This window comes from Rhinoderma darwinii, chromosome 10, assembly GCF_050947455.1.
Source record: "Rhinoderma darwinii isolate aRhiDar2 chromosome 10, aRhiDar2.hap1, whole genome shotgun sequence".
NCBI classification, from domain to species: Eukaryota; Metazoa; Chordata; class Amphibia; order Anura; family Rhinodermatidae; genus Rhinoderma; species Rhinoderma darwinii.
Genome location: NC_134696.1, coordinates 80711982 through 80738374, shown reverse-complemented (window position 1 = coordinate 80738374; position 26393 = coordinate 80711982). Strand labels below are relative to the sequence as shown.

The following is a 26393-nucleotide window of genomic DNA, read 5'->3' as shown; positions in this document are numbered from 1 at the left end:
TTAATGCCTCAGATGCTTGAGGCGAGATTGACTGCAGCATTTGAGGTATTAAACGGCCAGGAACAGCGCGATCGTTGTTCTTGGCCGTTAGTCCCGGGTGTCAGCTGTAAAACACAGCTGACACCTGCAGAGTATGGAGCGGTCTCAGCGCGTGTGCCCCTCTATATCACCCCGTGCACCACGATGTTGTGGTGCGCGAAGATGTTAAAAAGTGTCTAGTGAGGCACAAACATCTGTATTAACAAGAAATGCGTCAAACTGCGCCACGATGCTCCAGATTTTACCACAATTTATAACATATTTAAGCTGCAGACACATTAGTGCATCTGTCCCAATATTTTTGATACCCTTGCGCCACTTCTCTGACACATACGAATGCGTGATTAAAAGTGGACGCAGCTTCATAGTGGGCGACTAATTTTTCAGAGTTTTCGTACACTTTTTACGTATTATAAATATAAATCTAGAGATCTAGTTTAAACTATGCAGCGATGTACTTATGTGTGTAGTAAATGGAAAATTCTAGTGGTTACATTGAAGACAATCTGTAAAAATGTTTCTAATGCTTGTCTTCTCTCCCATCCCACTCGTACTTCTACACTCGCCACAATTCAACTTCAGTTACAATAACCAAATACTTTAATGCCTATTGCTATCGGTTACTGTAACCTATTGCTACCTATTGTTAATCCTCTTCTTTACTGCTGGTCGTATTATTCTGAATTCTCATTATTACAATTTTGATCACAAAGGCTGACATTAATCTTTACTTTTCCACTGATGTCCAGTTCCCCCAGTTCTTTTACCTTTAAGTCTTTTCTACTACATTGTCCCTCTGCGCTGTATTTCTTTTAACTAAAGCTTTCCCATTTATATGAATGATTCTTTCCTAAAGGGTGTCACGCTGAGCCGCTTATCTGGATTATCTGCTGTTCGGATGCTGCTAACAATAGTTTGGTCTGTCTAAAAAAAACAGTTCAGGCAGAAAATGTATAAAAAAAATTCAATTTATTTTATCTGTATAGAGCAGTCACATGTAAAAAGAGCAAAAAACTAAATGAACCCTCAGCATTCAGATTTTACCTGTGAGTAAATGGGAAAGTTTGATTTCCATATACACCCTGTGCTTCTACTACTGGGCCATTCACATGACCACATTACGTCTCCATGCAGAAACCTTATCTTTAGTGCCAAAGACAGGATCGGATTATGGGAAAGGCTTTGCTGATCCGTCCCTGTGCCATTTGAGGGCAGCCTGTGTATTTTATGGGCATGCGCTTTTGTTAAAAATTGCAGCCTGATCTAGGTATAACATTTTTGCGCTCTTTATCCCCTGTTGACATCAGTAGAAATTCCTGAATGTTCCCATATAAATAGTTCTAGAAGCATTTCCTAGGACTATATAGACTTTTGGCTTAAAAGAGTCACAAACAGCACAAAAGTTGCAAATTTGTGGGAAAAATTTAGACTTTTGTGTCGTTTCAGCCAATCACAGGACTTTAAAAAGTGGGAGCTGCTTAGAGGAAGGGGTGGGGCCACCCAAAGACCGACACATTTACTATAATTGCATATATTTAGCTAACTCCTAACTGGCATTGATTTTGCTCTGTGGCGCACAGACAACTGAAGATGCGACAAATTTATTAAGAGGCATGAGCCTCTTAATAAACTTGTCACATTTTACTCGTGCAGGCCTCATGTGACGCATAAAATGCCAGTCTCATTAACTCTACCCCAATGTTTACTTGTGATTTTATATTTTAGATGGTTGAACCAATAGAATAGATTTCCACTAATTGCTTTTAACATCACACTGACCTCTCATTATTCGCCAGATTTGTCGGCTTAGGGGCCACTTCTGTTGTCATAATTGGAAAATACCTAACTTAAAGTGTTTTTCCCACAAAAGGATAGGTGATAAATGTATGATCACTAAGGGCCCGTGTTACTCCTCAATGCACAATCGTAGTGAGCAGGATTTTAATTGGAGCGGTGGTTGCGCATGTGCGCTGCCGCTCTACTAAATGCATATGGGGCTGACGGAGAGAGCCGAGACAGCTGAGCTAGTGTGACATTGAAAGTTCATAAATGTTCCCCTATAACATCTATGAATCTATATGCAGTAGGCAGCAGATGAGATAACAGCGAGCAGTGTTATTACATTTAATTAAAGGTTATACCTTGAAAACATACTATTAGAGCATCCCACTCCTTTTACAAGCCTCCACGGGAAAATCCTTGGTGCTGTGCAAGTCTTGGCCTGGATTTTCAGGTCAGGCTGTGCTCACATCATCATTCCTTTCCGCTGAGGGGTTCCATCGGTGGTTTCCATCGGGTTAGCCCGTCAACGGAAAGGCAAAGGGAAACCTTAGCTTCCGTTTCCCCCACCATTGAACTCAATGGTGACGGAAACCTAGCTAATGGTTTCCGTTTGTCACCATTGTGACAGTGTTCCATAGTTTTTGACAGAATCAATAGCGCAGTCGACTGTGCTATTGATTCAGCCAAAACAACGGAAACCTGTCACAACGGTGACAATCGGAAACCTTTAGCAATGGTTCTGTCACCATTGATGTCAATGGTGAGGGAAACGGAAGCTTAAGTTTTAGTTTGCCTTTCCATTGAGGGGTTAACCCGACGGAAACCTCAGACGGAACCCCTCAATGGAAGGGCAACGGTGATGTGAACAGGCCCTTACATAATCAAATAATATAGATACTGAGCTAAATGGACTTACACCAATCTCAAGAAGTTGGGTTTCCTAGTGCACAAAGGTAAAGATGATAAAATATACTTATTACAGGAATATATGCACACAAGCCCTAAATAACATTCTGTTGTGCATTTACCGGAAATCTCGAGATTCATGCTGTAGAACAACTTAGCCAGATCTAGTGTTAGGATTTATCCAAATAGGTATGGTGTGAACCAGGTTAGATCGAGGCGGGCTAACTCGGGACTGGTTTCCACCTAGATCCTATAGAAAACAAGCACTAATTCAGACAAAAGCGTAAAAATGTAGAAAGCTGTATTAAATATTTTTTCATGTCAATTGACAGAAAACAAAGGCATAACAATTGCCAAATGTGTACAAAAGATGTTTTCACCCATTTAGAAGGTTAGAGTCCTGCAAGTGTCCTGGTTAGAATTCAGTTTTAGTCTTCCCAGTTAGATCCAGGGCTTTCGCTGATAGCAGAGACAACACGTGTGGAGGGTCGGCGTCTGACAACACCTGTGCGACGTTTCGGGGGACCGCCACCTTTCTCAAGCATACCTGTCAGACGACTAAGACGGAATTCTAACCAAGGCACTTCCAGGACTCTAACCTTCTAAATGGGTGACATTTTTTTTCAATGCTTTATTGTGCAGCACAAAAGCACATAACAGCAACGTTTCTGGAGGCAGGTCTTCCTCAGGCTTTATATGTTTAGCTTGAGGAAGACCTGCATGCTGATAGGTCGCTGTTATGTGCTTTTGTGCTGCACAATAAAGCATTGAAAAATGTAGCTGCCGGTGCCTTGGACCATTTTGCATATCCAGATCTAGTGTTTGGAGACATCATGAGAGCACAAAACTTGTGGGAAACTTCTGACTTCTCTCTCCATGGGAAACGTAAAAAAAACAAAAAAAAAAAAAAAACTATAGATTTATTTTTATTTTTGTGTTTTTTTTACTGCAGAACCTTTTCCAAGCATTTGTGCTCATTAGCTTCATATTTATTTAGTTTACAAAACAAAAAGGTCCATGAAGTTCATACTTTCATATAGTCTAGCTGTATCAGAGAAAAACAGAACATTCCCCAGTTTATCATCCGTGTTGATGAGACTAGATATATAGTCATTTGCAAACGTAGAAGCCTCACAAAAGTACTTATGATCTTCCCTATAATAAATAATATTTGCTAAACATCACTAAATCATCCTAAAATGTAACTGTGCTATCAAATTAGTTGTTGTAATATAGGAAAAATATAAGTTGAAACCAGCGCTTCAGAGTAAAACGTCCAATCTTTATTTCTTATCAATTAAAAAATTGCACAGCGACGTCAGTGTAGAGAGCCTGCACGTTTCTGACGGATCTTCAGTCCTTACTCATGGCTTGTGTGTGCCGTAGAACAACAAGTCTCATATAGTTCAGGTACCCTATCAGATGTGTGACATAATGTGAACGTGAGTAAAATGTGTTTATGTCACTCCATTCTGAAAGTATGGTTATGTGGCTCCAGCTTGCATCTTGTATGAAAGAGTCCATTTTCTTTCAAGAATCATCTATTTCTTTAAAATGTCTCTAGAATTATATATTTTTATTTTTTAGCTAATGTTATGATTCCTTGTTATGGAGAATATAGCTAAATATTTACCAGTCCTTTTGAGTATGCCGCCCCATATCAGCTCGGAATACAGTTTGTTTACCATTTTTGTTACGGGGAATAGGCTGGTGATATGGCAGCCGTAGGGACATTATGACCTATCAGTCCGTGACGTTGCATGTCATGGGAAATTGTAGTCTTACGTGTATAAAGCTTTTCACACTTGTGATTGGCTCAGCACGAACAACTCCCCTTTGTATGTCATTGGCTGAGATAGAGCCAACGTCACATTGTAAACAATTGGCTGACCTCAAGTCTACTCCCCTTTTGAAAGATTGTAATTGCATTTTTATCAATAAATCAGAGAAGCATATTTTTGGGGTATACAAGCATTGTCTCTTTGTGTCCTGCTTCTCTCCGATATAATCGATATAACTAATGGATTTGGATCTGGATAAGTGTACTGGACGGGTGTCAGTTGACACATCCATCAAAACTTTCAGTCTAATATATTTTGGCCAGGATTGCGTCAACACATAACATAAAAAAATTGGTCTGTCTTCAACATATGACACCACACCTTCCATTACTGGGCATGCACCACTATGACTAGTAGAGCGCATCAAACTACATTTAAAGGGGGCGGGTGTAGAGAGTCTGCGCGTTTCTGACAGTTCCTCCGTCCTTATTCATGGCTTGTGTGTGTTGTAGAACATATATACATCTCATATAGTACGGGTACCCTATCAGATTCAACCAGGGGGTGGGAAATATTTTGTCACATAACATAATATAATTGGTCTGTCTTCAACATGTGACATCACAACTCCCATTACTTGGCATGCACCACTATGACTAGTAGAGTGCATCACACTACATTTAGAGGGGAGTGTCCAGTGATGTATCGCCGTCCTATTGGTCCCAATGTTAACACGTTGCCCTACCTCCTGATCGAAAATGCAGGTGTGCGCTGTCATTAAGCAGAGCTATGTCTATCTGACCTGATTATACAACCCCTGTGTAAGGATAGTATGTGACCGGTCAGCTGCTCTTTTTGCCGGACATGTGACAGATGCATTTACCCTAATCCTACTGTTATATATTAGGTTATTTGGGGGCTACTATACTCTATGCATTTAACAGACCTATATGAGACTTGTTGTTTAACAAATAAAACAGCTTAAAAATGTGAAACATACAAAATTTACAAAGACATACTGTTCGAATCTGATAGGGTACCTGTACTATATGGGACTTGTTCTACAGCACACACAAGCCATAAGTAAGGACGGAGGAACCGTCAGAAACTCTCTACACTCGCCCCTGATGTCGCTGTACAATTTTTTAATTAATAAGAAATAAAGATTGGACTTTTTACTCTGAAGCGCTGGATTCAACATCTATTTTTCCTACGAATACACGTCAGCCAGAGCGTAAATCCAAGTGCTACACAAGAGACCCATAGCAGTAGGGGTGAGCTAAAAAAGCGTTCTTATTTTTCATTCTTGTAATATACTTTGTTACTTCAACATCTGGATATTTTATTGCCATACATAATTTAGTCTTATTTAGCTGCTTACCCTCTTCCGTACTAAAATCTGTCTAGCTGAATATGTAGCTGTAGTGCAATGTAGTGGAACTGAACCAGTTATTACAGGGTTGTGCTGGCTATTCTTGTGAAATCGAATCACCTGTAAATGTGAACTTACATCTCCTCCATTTCACAGCGCCAAGTACAACCAAGCCTAGCTCATCCATAAGTCTCTTGCAAAAGGAAGATCACATGATCACGATCCAATACTATAAAAGCGAATACAGACATTCGCTTTTATAGTAAAGATGTTTTTATCTGGCAGTAGAAGGTAGCAGGGGCGTAACTAGGAAAGACTGGGCCCCATAGCAAACTTTTGACTGGGGCCCCCCCTCCCCTGGGTGTCACACAACCCCCCTCCTTGTAGATAGTGCATTTTTTACAGCCCCCCCTGTAGATAACGCCATACAGCCCCCCTGTAGATAACGCCATACAGCCCCCCTGTAGATAACGCCATACAGCCCCCTCTGTAGATAACGCCATACAGCCCCCCTGTAGATAACGCAATACAGAGTCCACCCTGTAGGTAACGGCATGCAGAGTCCCCCCCTGTAGGTAACACCATGCAGAGTCCCCCCCTGTAGGTAACGGCATGCAGAGTCACCCCCCCCTGTAGGTAACGGCATGCAGAGCCCCCCCTGTAGGTAACGCCATGCAGAGTCCCCCCCTGTAGGTAACGCCAGGCAGAGTCCCCCCCTGTAGGTAACGCCATGCAGAGTCCCCCCCTGTAGGTAACGCCATGCAGAGTCCCCCCTGTAGGTAACGCCATGCAGAGTCCCCCCCTGTAGGTAACGCCATGCAGAGTCCCCCCTGTAGGTAACGCCATGCAGAGTCCCCCCCTGTAGGTAACGCCATGAAGAACCCCACCCTGTAGGTAACGCCATGCAGAGTCCCCCCTGTAGGTAACGCCATACAGAGTCCCCCCCTGTAGGTAACGCCATGCAGAGTCCCCCTCTGTAGGTAACGCCATGCAGAGTCCCCCCTGTAGGTAACGGCATGCAGAGTCCCCCCCTGTAGGTAACGGCATGCAGAGTCCCCCCCCTGTAGGTAACGGCATGCAGAGCCCCCCTGTAGGTAACGCCATGTAGAGTCCCCCCCTGTAGGTAACGCCAGGCAGAGTCCCCCCCCCTGTAGGTAGCGCCATGCAGAGTCCCCCCTGTAGGTAACGCCATGCAGAGTCCCCCCCTGTAGGTAACGCCATGCAGAGCCCCCCCCTGTAGGTAACGCCATGCAGAGTCCCCCCTGTAGGTAACGCCATGCAGAGTCCCCCCCTGTAGGTAACGCCATGCAGAGTCCCCCCCTGTAGGTAACACCATGAAGAACCCCCCCTGTAGGTAACGCCATGCAGAGTGCCCCCCTGTAGGTAACGCCATGCAGAGTCCCCCCTGTAGGTAAGGCCATGCAGAGTCCCCCCCTGTAGGTAACGCCATGCAGAGTCCCCCCCCCCTCTGTAGGTAATGCCATGCAGAGTCCCCCCTCTGTAGGTAACGCCATGCAGAGCCCCCCCTGTAAGTAACGGCATGCAGAGTCCCCCCTGTAGGTAATGGCATACAGAGCCCCCCTGTAGGTAACGGCATGCAGAGTCCCCCCCTCTGTAGGTAACGGCATGCAGAGTCCCCCCCCTGTAGGTAACGGCATGAAGAGTCCCCCCCTGTAGGTAACGCCATGCAGAGTCCCCCCCCTGTAGGTAACACCATGCAGAGTCCCCCCCCCTGTAGGTAACGCCATGCATCCCCTATCCACAGGATAGGGGATACATGCGTGATCGCTGGCAGCGATAGGGAGAACGGGGGCGGAAAGTCCCCTGAAGTTCTACATGACTAACCTCTGACTTCCGGCGTCTGCGCAGCTCAATAAAAATGAAAGGAGCGCTGGTCACGCATGCGCACAAGCGCGACCGGCGCTCCATTCATTTCTACGGAGCTGCCGACACAGACCCCAGAAGTCCGAGGTTTGTGATGGAGAACTTTAGGGGACTTTCAGTCCGCCGTTCTCCTTATCGCTGCAAGCGATCACACATGTATCCCCTATCTTGTGGATAGGGGATACATGTCTTTTGTTTAATGGCAGAGCGGGGAGATACCTCCCTGCTATGCGGTAGTGTTCCGCGGCGTCGCGCTGTAGCAGCTGCTATCGTAGCCTCCGGCCATGGTGGGGGCCCGTGCCGGCGGGCAACACGGGCCCCCTCATGCCGCGGGCCCCGTAGCGGCTGCTACGGCGGTAGTTATGCCACTGGCAGGTAGTGCACTTTACAAGATAATCCTAGATGGGAAGGTAAAGTGGAGTGGTTACCCATAGCAACCAATCAGATTACTGATGGCCAGGAGAAAAGCTACAATACTAGCAGCAGAGACTCCTCTTGCCCAACTGCAAGCTGATCAAATGTGTCATACTGCTGCTCGAGCTGCTGAAACTCCTCAGCAAACTTGGGCTCTCTCAGCAACAGATCACACAGGTGGTTCCCAGAAGCGCAGAGACTCCTACTCGAACCCAGGCTAGTCAGCAAGCTGATAGAGCACATCATGTTCAGCATGCTAATGAGTGGGCTTTCATGCATGATGCTGTTTTCAATTATGATCCAACCATAGTCTATGGCCAACTAGTAATAAAACTATCAATGTTGTTAATCAACAGGCTCTGTCACAGTTTTATTACTCCATTTCCTACCAGTTTAGTTGTTAGGTATTTAGGAAGTTAAAATTCAAATAAACAGTGTGTAACTGCCGGGGTATTAAGGGCTACTAGCGATTTCCCCAGAAACCAGGAAAATACGAAGGCATGGATTAGACTCCTGGGCACCCTTGGAACAAATTCAATGAACACACAAACAGACAGACTGACACGTTATACTTGGGCAGGGCCGGGTACTTTTACTAGTATATATATATATATATATATATATATATATATATATAAAATATGGTCCCTCTGTCGGATCCACTGCTTGATTATGACCTTTTGTTATTATTATTCACCATATTAATAAATGTAGGCAGGCAGGCAAGGCAAGGCAACACGCACGCGCGCGCACACACACACACACACACACACACACAAACACCTTATTTGCCTACATCTGTTTGTCTTTATTATTGTTGCTAGCAACATTGTTTACTGTGTCCTTCCTATCTTCTCCCAATGATTTATTAAATTTAACCAGAGTATTCCAAAAATCAAACACGTGGTAAGGCCAGGGCTGCACCTACCCTTTTTGCAGTGCTACTGATTGATTTTAACTTTTGAGTGACAGCTGCAGTCCACAAGATTGCATGCAACTCAATGTATTCATGTGGACTGCAGCTGTAGCTCAAATTTTAAAATCAAATCAGTAGCGTGACAAAACATCCTAAAGAGAAAACTATTTTGGAAAAGGTATAACGTCAACTTGATCCAACTGGGAAAACTGAAAGATCTAATGGTAATGACACACATAGGGGTCCCTGTCCAGCCGAGATGCGTCTGCAATGCAACCAGATGACCTAGTTGACACTATAGCTTGTACTCTTCTCACCAGGTACAGTTTTTAAGTGTATAAATGTTTTCTATGACCCGTTGATGGCAGTGATAGATGTCTAGATAGATACCAAGCACAGTGAGGAAAAAAATATGTTCTGTGAGGAGCTGGATTAGTCTGAACATGAGATTTAAGATTTTAAGTACATTGCAGATATGCTATATAATGGTGCAGTTAGAAAATAAATGCATAGAAACATGGCAGGTTGTGATATATTGAGTGTGTGCTGTAATAACTAAGTCGTTCTCCAAGTTTAAAAGATTTTATTACTCAATGGATTTCATACCATAGATACCTGGCATAACAGACCGGTTTACAATGGACTAGACTCAACAATCAATGACCTGAACTGCAAATACTAATGCTATGCCTATGACTGTCTCTATATATAATAGAATACATTGGTTCCTTATGACATAGCGATGAACATACCATTTCATAGTTTGATATCAGATATTTATATATTAGATGGACATGTCAGTGATTGGTAATTGTTATTAATTTGGGGTTAAGTCAACTCCAGTCCAGACTTGGCAGACAACCATATTTGTTGAAACGAGCTGTGCCAGTCAATTAATTATTGTGCATCTCAACTTTGTGACTGTGATTAACTGATATGATATCTAAGGATTGCAATGTTTCAGCATTACCTTTCAGATTCTTCTGTAAAGAAGGTGGATGTGTCTAATGCACAACTATACAGAGGCATACGTCTGCCCTTAATTCTCATTGTAAAAAAACTAAATACTTTTTTTGTCATAAAGTTGTAGTCGAATACACTGAATCAACCTAATATTTACCGGCCAAATGTATGTCAAGAGGACAGTCTTTTGGGATACGTCTGGCTAATAGAAGTCTATGAGCACATTAGACATATACATCGGGAGTATTTTCCCGATGTATGTGTCTTTATTGATTATTGATCTGTTGATGGTCTACTGAGATGGTGGATTTTATGTAGGGTTTCTAAAACTTGTAATATTTATCACAATAATTAATTTGTAAAATGTATTGTACTTTGTGCAAATGTACAAATATACAATAATGGTAACTATTGTAACTATTGCGCCTGACAGACATCAAACCTATAGTAGAAATAATTGATGTTTTTTTAGCATTGTAATTACTTGTATTAGATTGTATTAAAGGATATTATAAAAGTACACTACCAATGGTCCATATCATGGGCCTGGAGTCTAAGGCCAAATGCACACTATGACTATTACGTGCGGATTTGCCACTCGTATTTTCTTGCAGCAAATCCGCAGCGTAATACAGTACCAGCAATGCAAAAGAGATTCACAGAAATCTCATGTACACATTGCAGATTTTCTGCATGTAAATTGACCTGCGATGCGTATTTTAAAATCCGCAGCATGTCAATTTATCTTGCGTTTCCGCATGCAAATTGTATCTGACTAGTTTTTTTTTGTTTTTTTTTTAAAAACGCACCAAAATTCGCAGCATAAAATCGCACCTACTATAAATTGTAAAAACGGTATAAAAAAAAGGCACTATTAGGTGAGGATTTTACCTGTGGAACTACCTGCGTTTACCTGCAGTTTTGATGCAGATTTTCTGCACCAAACTCTGCAACGTGTGCATGTAGCCTAAGTGTATGTTCACGTATGTTCACATATGGCAGGTTCATTGCAGACATTTCTGCGAATGAAAAATCTATTCTAAATTGGGTTGTTTCTGCAGCATCTGCATTGATTTTTGCAAGCCCCATTCTGCCCCGTGTGAATAATTCATAGTAAGGACACATGCAAATACACTTATTGACTTTGGTCTGCAAGTATCCAAACATTTCATCTGCATTTTCATATAAGTTTGCATATTTGAAATAAAAGAAATAGGAAATTGGTGTGGAGTTCATAATCGTTGTGTGTACAACATCTTACTTTTACCAATAGACCGTTCCATAAAGGAAACTAAAGCGCTAAGTGTAAGAAGAGAACGAGACAGCATGAGACACAGAGAGAGACAAAAGGGTGGACGAGACAGAGGATGACAGAGGAGAGGGAGACTCTTAATGCCCATATTATAGCCAGAAGACCAGGACCCTCACCGTTCTACTGACCTAAACTTAGATCACCAAATGGTTCTTTGGTGATCTCAGTTTACTGGAAATAATGGTGGAGCAGAACTTGCAGCTGGGATATGGACATTAAAATACAGTTTCTTTTTAGTCATCTAAGCAAGCCTTAAGGGCGTTTTACACTGGATAATTATCGGACAAACGATCGTTCATAGAACGCTCATTGCCCATTATTGCCAAAATGATAATAATGTATGGGGATGTATGGGGACGAGCAATCGGAGTAACGACCACTCATCCCCATGCATAACTCCTTGTAAAAGGAGCAAAAGAGTGCCGATCAACAAGCTGGCTTGTTGATCGGCGCTCGCTGCACTGGCCAAAATCGTCCGGTGTCATAGGGCCTTTACTCTAGAGATCTTATTTTATTTCCTTTTAAACCTTAATAAAAACTGTATTCTCATGGAGGTGACAAAGGTTCATGACTCATGGCAGAATACCCTTGTATTGTGATGGAAGAGGAATATGCTAATATTGTTGGGGACATAACCTAATGATTGAATGTAATTTTAATTTTTTTTATATTTTCTATTTTTAGAACTTTACAGCCAACCAAAAGTCTGCTGTTGACCATAGCTTCAAGGATCTTATACGGGAGCTTCAGAAACAACAGGAGGAGGTGAAGGCACATCTAGAGCACAAGGAGAGAGCTTCTGTGGACCTCATCGAACTAATTATAAATGACTTACAAGTAAAAAGAGATCAACTGCAAGACAAGCAGCACGATGGAGATAAGCTGTTACATACCACAGATGCTGTACTTTTCCTACAAGTGAGTTCATACATTATTTACAGAAAATAGGGATATAAATGCCAACATCATACCCTCTGCGCTAGTATAACATTGTAAAATGTAATGTAAAGAAATTATACATCAGCTCTATCAATATTACATGTTAAGTTTCCTTAGGTACCTACAGCAGTTCAGAATATGATTAGTAATGTCATGTGAAATGTGAACATCTAAGAATCGAACAGTCATTTCATTTGGCATGTAACAGAGTTAACCCTAAGACAATAGTTTGCAAGTTTCCCTAGCTTTATAGTTACATAGTTGATAAAGTTGGAAAAAGACACCGGTCCATCAAGTCCAACCTATAATCCTCCCGTGTTAATCCAGGGGAAGGCAAAACCTGCATGAGGTGGAAGCCAATTTGCCTCATTATGGGAGAAATTCCCCCATGACTCAAAATATGGAATTTATAATAAATCCCTGGATCAACGTCCAATATTTCAGGCTGAGAAGGTATCAGAAAGTTACTTTCCCCAGAAGAAATGGGGTTTTATGGGGGAGGAAAAAGGGGCTTGTTACCACTGCGTAATAATATAGTTGTATTCTTTAGGGCTTGTTCACACATAACAGTTGCACCGAAAATGTCATGCATGCAACTTTTCTCTGTCCGGCTCAGGGATGTCCAGCGGCACAACTGACAGAAAACTGACCACATACGACCACACTATCAGTTTTATCATCGGTTTCCCTCTTGGTTTTTGTACTATGCCGGACGAAAAATATTTTTATAGGCTTTATATAACATCAGATCACATTTATTTTCAAAATTACAACCTGTTCGGACCAGAACAAATTTACATATGAGCACAGTGGGTGAGGGACACCTGCTGAAGGGAAAATGTATATATAAGCACACAAACAATGGGTATTCATATGTTAATTATGTGTAGTATATGTTAATTAGGCACTCACAGTGTAAATGAGAATAGGGCATTCAGGGAGGGACAAAAGGCATGGGTGCAGAGGGTGATAACCTGATCGTCAGATCTAGCAAAAAAATGGTGCTACTTATCAAGTAAATTACCACCTAAAACCTAAAACTGCCCATATATCAGTAAATCTGAATTGCAGACACTGTGTCTGACACTGTTATAGGGACACTGTTAAGTTTAAGGGACCCTTGACTTTGTTGGCCAACAACTCATCAAGTCCCTAGGGCTACCTGAGTCATTAGACCCACCCCTTATAACGATTTCAGAGTCTGGGATGGTTTGAACCTTGACTTCCAATATAGAATAGATACAATATTACTCCAGTATTGAAGACCTCTCTCTTGTTAATGGGATTTCTAACATGTTGGTTTATTATTGATTGTTTGCAACAAAGAGAATTCTCAATTCTGATCCTAAAAATGATGAGTTAAAGATTGTAGTTTCAGATGCCTCAGCGGTTCTGTGCTATGATTTAGAAATCTTGCAAAAAACTAGTTGCTTGTATCTGTAACACAGGTGACACAATTGCAGGCATCTTTACATAATTGAGCACAAGATTTCCTGCATATGAGTACCTGTCTGTCTAAAAATGCAGACATTAGGGATGAGTGAATTTTCTGAAATTTGCTTCGGGTTCGATTCGGTAGAATCGACCGTCCAATACGATTTGGTCCAAATAAATTAGCCGCAAATCCAAAGTGCCTTGATTGCTCTGAAAACTCATGTCTGACTTTCTAAAGTCTTCTAGGACTGTATCTAACCCCTTTCAAGCTCTTTACACCAAGCCAGCATTAGTAATGTCAAAGTAACAGTAACATATTTGAGTAGCGGGAACGATAACTGCAGGGCAATTTGGGAAGGTTTTCTTCAAGCCATTATGAGGCAGTCCATCCGAAGTCATGTGAACCTTGTTCTAATCTATAAAATAGCGGCCGTTGGTCATAGACGGCTGCCATTTTGCTGTGATTCGAGCGCCACGAACCCCGAAAGATTTGGAATTCAACATGTAGAATCGATTAGTTCATCTCTAGCAGATATTCTGAACACTTCTGATGCTTTGGTGTGCTTCACTGTTGTAAAGGAGCTCATCTGCAGGAGCTAGCGGATTTATTTTTGTGCCTATTTTACTTTTTAACCTTATTTACTGACTGTCGTGATGTATGAAGCGTGAGGCTGTTTTTTTTTGCACCACTGTAGAGTCTTATACGCACAGCAGTTCTCTGTGCACAGGCCGCACTATGGGTCTGCAGTATGGACCAGTGCTGCCATGTGGTGCCTCGGTAAGACTACGTAATCTCCACTAGAATCAAGCTTCTAGGGGAGTATAACTTGATGCCCTGATTTTGATTCCGTGAGAAAAAAACCTCTGTGTAAAATCAGAGGTACAGTATAAGCCCATAGAATTCTATGGAGGCCATATTCGGGATCTGTGTGCACTAGGCTTTAACATGTTCTACAAAATAAACCTCTGTTGAATTTATTTATTGATGTTCCCATTGAGATGTATGGTGACACCTGTCAGACTGGAGGTTTTAATAGCTTTCGCTAGTGTTTTTGCTTTTAACTGAAAAAAAAACAGATAAAACACGCTCCAAATTTTTTAGGGCTACAGTTCACAGGCCTTGCAAGCATTAAACATGCTGACTATTTCACACAGTTGTAAATTTAGTCTATGTTTTATCCATAAATTTCTTGACATAAATGGGATTCACTCTCAGTAGAAAGAAAGTAGAAATATGGATGAAACATAGACCAACAATACGGACTGGTGAACGCATCCTAAAGGAAATAAATTCTGGGAATTCTACTATGAAGATATTTTCCACATTTACTGTTACTACACCGTTTGAATGGCCTTAAATATGGCATTAAGTAAACGGCAGTTAAGATAAAGATGCTAGCATATATAGATGCTAGTTAAGATACATATATATACTACTATAGATCAATGAATATGTTATTTTGTATATAACTTAATTTATACGTTATTTAACTTTAAATCTAACAGTAAAATCTTCATATGTTTTTTTCCCAGGAGTTCCAAATTGTTATTAGAAATGCCCCTCCAATACCCCCACTGCCTACTTATACTGTGACAATGGAGGCAGAAAGGCTCACCCAAGCGATGGGCGCCTTAAGAGAAGAACTGCTTACAATCGGAAAGAAAAATGTGGACAAATATTGTAAAATGGAAGCTAACCGGAATTTGGTTGAAAAGAATGGTAAGTCAGATTTGTCTATGATGATTAAGTATTAGAACCACTGTAGAGGAAAACCAGTGGTGCTGTTCTACGGAACAGCTCACGTGCTCGTATTCATTTCGTAATATTCATGATAATGGTAATTGTAATGGTTGCCATGAGCAGTACTTCTGTTTTTATTTTCACTGTTTGTATTATCTCTGTGACACGTCTCATTCTGCTTTTAGATATTGTGACAGCGCTGTAAAATTAATTACTTATTAGTAAGTGACATTGTATTCACTAGCGTATTGTCTTTTCTTGCAATCAGTAAGTGTTGCAACAATGTAGACATGTGTAATAAAAGTTTCCTGTACAAGGTGCAGACTGTTACTATCATGACTAGATCACAAGTATGTGAGGGATTGTCTTTTCACATTTCAAAAACAAAAATAACAGCAATTTTTCCATTATTTTTGCAATAGCTTGGGTGCCATTCTGCCAGGTTTACATTGCTTGTATTGCCAGAATAGCATAGCTTGCAATGCTGTTCTACCCAGCAGAAAGAAACGGACACCTATGGACCCCATTAAAATTAATGGCATCTGTTAGGCTTTTGTTAAAAAAGGATCCCTCATGGATCTGTCAGAAACTAAAGTCTTGACGTCAGTGTAAACCGAGGCTTATACACCCATGCTTGCAGTGTAGCAGCGTCTTTTAGATCCAGTCTTTGAACATGTAGTTTTCCACAGAAATATTGATCTATTTGAGAGTAAAGGTTAAAGCCTGGTGTGTGGTTCAACATAAATCCCACAGATGCTCGGATCGATCACTAGTGTTTGCTGCTTCCGCTCTAGTTAGTGGAATATGTAGCCACTTTCCTGGACCATTCAACAGTTTCCCATTTTGGTGCCCATATTAAAACTTGCCATTTTTTACATTATTTCTATGAATGGTTGTACTTGATCATTATCTATAGGGAGAACATTGTCAACCTTAAATTTGACCTACAGTATATTAGGTCATGATTTTATATAGTTAGATGGCCCACTGACTCCAGTACTAAAGTCCGTATCTAGAAATGAACCAATTGATTTTACACTAATTGAATCCGTTATGAATTTCCCAATAGTCTGGGGTTTTCACAAATCCAAAACTTTAGGAATTCGTCCCACATGAATCGCTCAAAATGGCGGCAGATATTTTACAGTTCAAACGAAGACAAGAAGACAGAGAAGTAGCATCACATGAGCTCGGGCAACAGCCAGGCGGGCTTTCTCATAATACACTTCAGGCAGACGTCCCTCTAGCACTGCCAATCAGGATGGGTATCGATGTAAGTCACTGATGACTCAGTAGATGACCATCATATGAATCATAGCCACTATTAACAGCCCGACCAGGAAATGCTGCCCACTTGTGGGGATACAGATAGGAGAGAGAGGACGTCAGACAGAGTGAGAGATAGTAAAAGACAGATAGATTGTGGATTAGTGTCAGTTAGGCCTTATACACACAAACGAGTAATACGTCCGTGTGACGGCCGGTAAAACAACGGCCGTCACATGGACCTATGTATTTCAATGGGGCTGTTCATACGGCCGTTGTTTCAACGGACCGTGTAAAGAGTCCGTGAGAAAATAGGACATGTCCTATTTTTTAGTGCTTCACGCATCCGTCCATAGACTATAGTCTATGGGGGTTGCGTGATAACGCATCCCACAGGGAAAAGCACGGATGCACCTCGGACGTGAAAAACTGCAGTTTTTCACATCCAAGATGCGCAAACGATCGTGTGCCTTAGTGTGTTTCTTAGTGTGCAAAAGAGGTTAGAGAATAGATAGTTAAGTTTAGAATAATTTCATAGAGAGATAGATTTTAGAGAGAGATAGGAGTCAGTGTCCGTGTGTTAGTTAGCAAGGCAGAGGCAGCCATTGCTGTGAGTGCGTGCTGAGACAGCTATACAATTCATTTCTTAAATTAATTTGTGAATTTCCAATATTCATCACATTGCTCACAAATCGTCCTCAAGAAGAAGACCCCAGGGTCTTACACAACTTTTTATGGCAATCGGGGCACAAATTTGTTCGGCCCATTTTATATCTGATGGCTGGTTTATTAGAATCTGACCCCAAAACAATTCTATCCATATCCTTTGAAATTTTATGTAATAATTTTACAGAGCTTGGACCCTAAATACTACATAATAAATTAAGATACCAAAATACTTTAATAACAATTCAATTACCCATGCCAATTCATCTATAAATCTACCCGGTGAATTCTAACTGATTTCATTATTCTATGTGGTAGGTATATTTCCTTTCTATGAGGTCTTGTCATAATAATCTGCTATGCTTTATTTCCCAGGATGTTGTGCAGAAAATAGGTGTCTTGCAGAGTAGCTTAATTGCTTTTCTAAGTTCATTTTGATGAGTTCAGAAACTTTTTGTGTAATATAATTTTATTCACTTTCCTTCTTCGTACAGACTGGAAATGAAATAGGTTTTGTGGTAGTAATAATATTTTTGAAAAATAAGGATCATTAACTCAGAAAAGCAAAGTGATTCAGAATAAATTAAATTATGCAAGTTTTAAAATGTTCAAAAGCTTTTGAACTGGGTTTTAGTTTTCTTTTGGGTGGTTTTGTTAGACTATTTTTGTTTTATTCATTAGTAGGATACATTTTACTTAAGAAGATGTTTAGCCCATCTCTTCACACAGGGCAGTTCTTGATGTCTGTTATATTTTATTTTTTTTGCCAAAATGTGTTTCCTTTTTATTTTGTCCTCTCTTTGGGATCCACTTCTGGATTGCCCCCCCCCCTAAACCCTACCCCGCCTCAAAAAAAAACCTTAAAAAACTATTATATCTTGTGTGAACTTGGCCTTTTACTTTCTTTGGCTTTCTGTAATTTTGCAATAACTGTGGAATAGTGGATATGTGCTGGTGAATGATTTTAGTGCAAAACAGCTGTAACATCTACAGTAAATAGGTCCAAAATTCTGTGGAGATTAATTATCTATATTTTGTAATGGTTGGAGCTCTGTTTTTCTGATACAGTGTTTCAAACCATCTGCAAAAGCTTTGGAGGCAATTATTAACTTTTCTACGCCAGTTTCCTGGCTTATAAAGTCGTAAATTATACAAAATTTGCAATCTAGAGTAGAAATTGTGACGTTTGTGCTGCTCACGAGACTTAAAAAAAATGGGCGGTGCCCACTCGCGGCTTGACAAATTTGTCATAATTGACACCAGATACGGGCGTAAATTATTCCTGCAAATGTACACCAGCTCATGGCAGGCATAGATTTCATTTTCTGGAGCATGGACAGCCAGAGATGCACCTGATTTATTAAAAGGCGTGCGCCTCTTAATAAATTAGGTTCATTTTATACCAACTTACTTTTTTAATATTAAGACTGGCGTATAAAGCGCCAGTCTTAATAATTTCCCCCATAGAGTTAAAAGATAACATGCTGACTGCCTGAAGGCGCCACTAGAGGGAGCTTAGATGCTTACTGCATACTGTGTTATTATTGAGTTCAATGTATACATAATATGCAGTAAGCACCATCTAGTGGCATCTGCTGGAAGACATAATTTTATCTTTTAACTCTATGTCAAGGATTTGGGGCTCTGTAACTCAAACTGCTATAAATATATATTAAAAAATTAATCAGCAGAAATGTTTGACCAAAATATTATTGTGTTAAAAGGTACTTTACAGAACACCCTTCCCCGATCATTGCCATTTGTAAACAGGGCAACGATCAGCCGATGAACGGGCAAATGCTTATTCATTGGCTGATTGTATCATTTTAAATGCCGAAAATATTATCGTTGTCGGCAGCATATCTCCCTGTATATGGGGAAGAGAGATTGTAGTAACGAGCTCTCGTCCCCATACATAGCTCCTTGTGAAAGGAGCAAACGAGCGCAGATCAACGAGCTGTCTTGTTGATCGGCACTCGTTTACACTGCCCACATCATGCCGTGTAAGAGAACCATAAGTCTGGGCTTACCCACATAAATTTTGGCCTTAATCAGATAGACATCATCATGAATAGTCATTAGGATCTGTCTGAATTATCATTTACACACATATTTTGCAAAAAAAAAATAAATCAAAGCTATTCCATGCAATTCAAGGAATAAAATTTATGATAATTACCGATTCCGAAGAATCTTATCATTTTGATGACCATTTGCGTTCTTGTTTAGATCGTAGTAAATCAATGCTACTTGTTATCCACACATTTACATGTTTATTTTATGTTCTTTATAATGGAAGAAAGTTGAGTTCTTTGTTGACCTTATAGAACAATGGTCTGATTAACAATGTGAAGAACTAAAGTTCAATCCTCATCTCCAGTGTTTTGTTTGCATCATACTAGAACATTAAACATGAAGGTTAAGAGGATTTTTGGATAATGCTCCGTATGAAATGCATGCAAGTAAAGCCTTCATTAAAGAATAGGAATTTCTTTTGTCTCTTATGTCAAAGGCCAGAATTGTTGTCAACAATGAGAGATACAAAGTGTTAGCTATTACATGTATGCTATTACTTTAACTTGGTACTCTTTTATTAAGCGGTCAGTGCAGCAAGCGCCGATCAACGAGACATTGTTGATCGGCGCTCGTTTACTCCAGTCACACGGAGCTATGGATGGGGACGAGTGGTCGTTACTCCGATTGCTCGTCCCCATCCATTATTATCATGTCGGCAGCGTGTCTCCCTGTTTACAGGGAAATGTGCCGCCGACAACGATAATCTTTTACTTTTTTTAAAACGATACGACCAGCAGATTAATGAGCGTTTGCTCGTTCATCTGCTGATCGTTCCCCTGTTTACACAGGGCAATTATCGTCAACGAGCGTTATATGAACGCTCGACTGCCCGATAATCATCCTGTGTAAAACCCCCTTAAGTCTCAGATGGGATACTTTCATCTCTATGTGTCTAGACGGCACAAAGCCCTCATCCAGGCACTAGTATCATTGATCTCAATGCCAGAACGCCTATTCAGATGTGCAATGCTGGCATAATAAGTGCCGCTCTATTGACAGAACCCCATTTGATCTCAGTTTATCAGGCATTTTTCACATATTTGAACATTAATTGGTTAATAACATTCCGTGCATGAAGGTCATGATTAGCTTCATGAAGGGTATTCATGCTGCTTCTGCCGGCAGCTTACCATTTGTCAGAACAGAGCATTACTGATATAGTTCCATATTTCCGTACCATTCAATGATCAGGCCAATATTTAGACCATGCATAGGGATATTGAGTGTTTCTAATAAACATACATTATTGGAATATCTGCCGGCAGTTACAAAGTCCTTCCTTTCTTTCATAGAAAAGGGGATCAAAGTACTCTGCAGAGCTCGAGGATGTAGGTGTCAGTAAGACATGCCACTGTGTATGGCAGCTCTCACCTCACCCTTAGTGAATATTGCATGTAAGCTCAGCAATCGTAAAAGAAAGAGTTAAATATTTTATGAGCTCTCCACCCTTCAATGGCTGTATTCATGGGTACATGGAAATAAACAGTTACAGCTTCCACTTATAAAATGCTGGGGTAAAAGTAGATACTATACATAGAATATACATATAGTTCTACTGAGCAAAGAAAGTTATAAAGTGGACGGCCTTACATTGAATATATAGGCTGCGCAAAGAAATTTATAAAGTGGACGGCGTTACATTGAATATATCTGCTGATGAATATTTAGACGCTACAGTTTGTCACATACTGTTTATGCTTTCACCCATTTGAGTTATCTTCTTTGTATACATATGAAAGATTATAAACAAGAACAATGTTATAATGAATAAATAAATCGTTCAAAATTGATATAGAATGAAAATTTAAAAAAAACATTGTCGAGAGGGAATTTGTGGCTTCATCCATTTTTACCAAGTTACATCTATTTTTGACAGCTACATTGTACTTCTTAAAAAATAGGGACAGAACAATGACAATGTTATATGAATCCATAGTTATAGAGTGCAGGATATTAGAAAGTAGTTGGATTAAAATAAAGAAGATTGAACAAACATATAGGACCAAAATGATATTTCAGAAGCAAACAGTATTTATATATTTGAATAGTTGGAAAATGTATAAGGATCATGTAAGAAGGGTGTAGACAGGGAAACAAGCGCTTGGCTTTTGTAACCCAGTAAGTGGCTTAAACCAGTATCTGGAGTAGGTCCCATTTTAATAATTGCTATAGGTTTCCTCTTCTTCATGTATGCTCATTGTGTAAAAAATGAATCTGAGATGGAAGCGTTTATGTTCTTTCAATTTTTATATTTTACTTGTTCTCTAACATTCTACACTGTATGATTTCTTATTATTTTACAGTAACTCTGTAAAAATCGTCAACATTTTTTACCAGATTGAATTTAAAGAAGTTTTACAAAAAATACTAAGTGATTAAATATTGCTAGGATATGCAATCACTTATTGATCGGAGGGAGTCCGTCTGCCGGTACCCCCCCCACTGAACCCCAGAATGAGGGAGCAGCGGCGCTGGTTAAGTGCTGATGCTCCTATACAGTATTCCCCAGCACAGCAGCGCTCCCGACCAGGGAACTACAATCCAGACCCATTCACTGTGTTGCAGCTGGGCAGTCGGCAGTTCTGCTCTGCAGGAAATAAGTTGGAGGGACCCGGTCCCTTTTTTCTCATGATTAGTTGAGTTCTGATCACTGGCATAACCTAGAAATAGGCATAACATTATTAAATCGGAATACTCTTTAAGATCACTTTTCGAGTCTACTTCGCAATGAGTGTGACATAATCTGCTGTACTTTTGTTTTAGTAGAGAACAGATACATGATGAAAGATCTCGCGAGTGAGTGGACTCCACCAAGCGACTCATTTGGAAGGTTCAGCTCCCTATTTAATGTCAAAGGTAACATTTTACTTTTCATTTTATAGTTTCTATAGTAATTTTAAGTAAACTACTTGAACATTTCAGTTTAAATATTCATGTCATCTACACATAGAAGTATGGGCATAAGAAATATTAATAAGAATGCAGCCTGTGAATTAGGACGAGTATTAAAGGCTATGTAAACCTATGATCACGGTCCATAATTAAGGGCTCGGCCAGCCGCGGACAGTCGTCCACATGTACTGTCCGTGCTCCCATTACAAAGTATGGGAGCATGGTACGTAAAAAGCAAAAGATAGGACATGTCTTATCTTTTGCTGAAAGCTTCTACGGCATGGACACCTTCCCGTAAGTATACGGGAAGGTGTCTGTGGACAATAGAAGTGAATGGGTCCGTAATTGCGGACCATAATTATGGTCCGCAATTACGGGCGATATTTATGGTTGTGTGCATGGGGCTTTAGTCAGTGTGTTTGGTGTAACTTTATAAATAGTTTTTATTAAAAATTTGTTTTACTTTTTGAGCTACAGCTGCTCTGTATTCTCTATACAAACCAGCTATATCGTTCGCTATGACATGAATCCGTCAGTCATGTAGACCTGACGGGTTCAGTGTCGGCGGGTCCTGCATGTTTCTGACATGCAGGATCCACCTGCAATTTATTACATCTAAGTTTCTGCGGACCTGACGGGAACAGGAATTAACGCTAGATACAGCTGCTCTGCATAGAGAATACAGAGCAGCTATATCTAAAAAAGTATGACAAATTTTGAATAAAAACTATTTATAAAGTTGCACCAAACCCACTAATTGACCTGTTTATTAAAAAGAAAAAAAAATTCCCTGCAAAGGTTTACGTAGCCTTTAAGCAATTCCTATTGTTCTCAGTACTTTGAGAATAAATATGAATCAAACATTACTTAAGATTGCTACTTTAGCTGTTAAAAGGGGTTTTCCTGCATAAAAATATCTTTATGACAATATGGAAACATGTCGAGAGATTGTAATGTTGGATGTCCTTGGGCTGGAACCAGCACAACCAAATCCCTTTGGTGCTTACTGGAAATGTCTGTTATTTAGATCTTTGAAACAGCTCTGGATGTGTAATCGGATACCAATGGCTTTTCCAATACAGTATCGGAAGATTGAAAGGGTCTTCCAGGACTTAAACATTGATGACCTATTATTAAAAATGCCTTCAATGTATGATTGTTGGGGCCGACCCTCGGGATCCTTGCCGATTAGCACAAGAGAGGGTTCCGCAGCCCCTTCATTGTTTACAGAGGCATAGCGTTGTACATACGAGTGGGGCTGAGCCTGTTCTTTCAGCACCAGGCACAGTTGACCGCAAGGATGATCCTCTGTGCCTGTGTAAATAATGAAGGACTGCGACAATCGCTGGAGCGCTATGGCGCTTCCTTGAGCTGATTGCCTACGGCCAGACTCTACAGATCAAACATTGATGGCCTATCCTAATGATAGGGTATTGATAGTTATGTTATGGAAAACTCCTTTAAATGTGGTATTTACATGCACTTGTAAGGGGTCTGTTCAACTGCTCTAAATAAAAAATATCAGACAATGAAAATTTACTAGGATTACTAGGTGCAATAATGTTTGATTCACTTATACACATATGTAAAAGGCCTATTGGGTAATTATTAACTATTTACACTTCCCCTTTTAAAGGCCTTAAATAAAAAATGCTACCTTTTTACATGAATGTATACTTGATCCCATTACTATGTTTAAAGTACATAGTTGTAATCCTCTGATAGCTACTGGCAAAATAATTAGATCGGGGCAGTGGGGAGCAAGTATTTTGTAGCAAGGAGCGTTTAGTCGTAGCAGCTCATTAGCTGGAAAGCTCGAAATAAACAAGGCCATGCTATATTTTATAACAAACTTATGGCAAGTCTTTACATATTAAAATAAATGACGAGAGAGGATGAACAGCCTGAGTGGGCAGAAAAGTAAAACTGTGCTTTTACCAAGTAATTCGTTATATTGATCTATAAAATTATCCAAAAGTTCAGACTTCATATTTTGCGTAACTTGAAAAGTTATGGGCACTGTGTAAAACCATTGTGCAGTAATGAACGAATAGCTTGTAAATGATGCTACTGCGTCCATATGTAGCCACGTAAATAGTTGTTAATAAAATCAGACTTTTTCACTTGTCTATTAGAGATAATAAAAATATCAGTGCCCCCCCTAATGTTGAGAATAAATACTGTATGTTATGGCAAATTATTTAATGGAGAAATCATTAGGAAAGTGGAAGCACTGCTGTTCTGAAACCAGGGATAGTTGTGGAAATTTATGAGGACATTATCTACACCAAGGGGGAGATTTATTAAGACATTTCATACGCCAGTCATAATAAACTATTCGTTGGCGTAAGATGCAACACATTAATTAAGAGGCGAACATCTCGAAATAAATGTGTTGTATACTCACCTCACTGCTCCTCTTCTTTTCTCCCCTCCGGGTCCCCTCACGCTCCCTTAGCCTGCCACAGCTTATACAGGTCCTGACCTCGAGCAACGTTAGTGCCATATTTTCAACGCAGCAACGTTCTCAGTTCTGCGTCACATACATCATGACATTGCCCTACGTCAGTATAAACTGTAGTATGCTGAGGGAGCCTGAGGGGACCCCGTAAGGAAAAGAGGAACAATGAGGTGAGCAGAACGTTTTTGTGTGTCTGATAAGGGGGGGGCGGGGGTCTGATTGGAAGGTTAGTCTGATCGGGGGGGAGGGGGGGGGGAAGGTATAGGGCCTGGTATGGGCCTCTATCTTGCTACGCCCCATAAAGTAAAGTCTAGGAGTGGCCAGGGCAACGTAAACTTTAGGGCCTTTTTGCGGCACTTCTACGCACAGGCATACGAAGGTACAGTAAGAACCCATAGACTGCTATGGGTGCCGTTACATGGCTTAATATAAATCAGAGACTGTATAATACGGCCGTGTGAATGAGCCCTAACTATTTATATAGCATAAATAAAAGGGAATAGTAGGGTGCGTGCAGATGTTACCCTTGAGAGACGTCTAATTGAATTATTATATTATTATTATTTTTATTAATAATAATATAATATTAATAATATTAATGTAATATAATTGATACAATATTTTCATGTCATATATTTATGATTTCATTTATTTATGGGAGCCTCAATTTTTATCTTACTTAAAAAACCTTGATTTTCATTACAAGATTAGGGTAAAGCTTAGTTCAACGTGTAAATCGATATAAATAAAACCTAACAGTATACTAGTAGCTGTAAATGTAAACAGTACAAAGACATTTTATGTGATAATCAATATAATAATTCCTTGTTTTTATTGTTTTTTTTTCTTTTTAATGATTATTATATTTATAATAACATTACAGTATGCTAACATGTGTCTGATTAAAAATATATTTCACATGATAACAGTGAGGTAAGAAAAATATAAAAATAAATATTAAGAAATAAATATGTTACCTATAATATCAGAATTACACAGCAAGAACCAATGCTTTCTTTTCTCTATTAGGTGGTCGGCAATCCTACCAATCCTCACCTGTGCGGCCTCTAACCGATAATACTGCTGCAGGCATGAACAGTATCTATGGAAACAAAGGTACAATGTCTGAGTCGGATATTAGAAGACATTGTGTATGTTTGCGTCTTCCATTTGCATATATATATATATATATACATAGCAGACATAAAATGGCGACAGCACCCTGCGACACTAATGCCACCTAAACCACTAAATATAAATAAATATGCACTAAAGCTCAATCTACCTACAAATAGGGAGGTTCTTAGTGCACATTTTGATCAAAAAGTGTTAGCCCACCTGCCACGACAATGTATATATTATCTCCTATTATTATTTTTGCCACATTTTAAAAATTCTACGTTGTAAAAGTCCACTGATTACAATGACCGTCTTGTATATGCTCTACTCCATGAAAAGCAAGGATAAACATTGTGGCTGCCTGGAGACACATGATCAGTGGTTCCCAGAAGTGAGATCTATCACAATCAATTTACCAAAGTAGGATCCA

The 26393-nt window shown here is 40.1% G+C and overlaps 1 protein-coding gene across 1 annotated transcript in view; it reads left to right on the top strand.

Annotated features, from left to right (window-relative positions):
- The window catches only part of TRIM29 (tripartite motif containing 29), a 59518-nt gene that overhangs the window by 12533 nt on the left and 20592 nt on the right, over positions 1 to 26393 (top strand). The window contains exons 3-6 of the mRNA XM_075838917.1: positions 12054 to 12287; positions 15276 to 15462; positions 22255 to 22347; positions 25874 to 25960. Coding sequence (XP_075695032.1) covers positions 12054 to 12287; positions 15276 to 15462; positions 22255 to 22347; positions 25874 to 25960 — 601 coding nt within the window. The remainder of the gene's footprint in view (positions 1 to 12053; positions 12288 to 15275; positions 15463 to 22254; positions 22348 to 25873; positions 25961 to 26393) is intronic.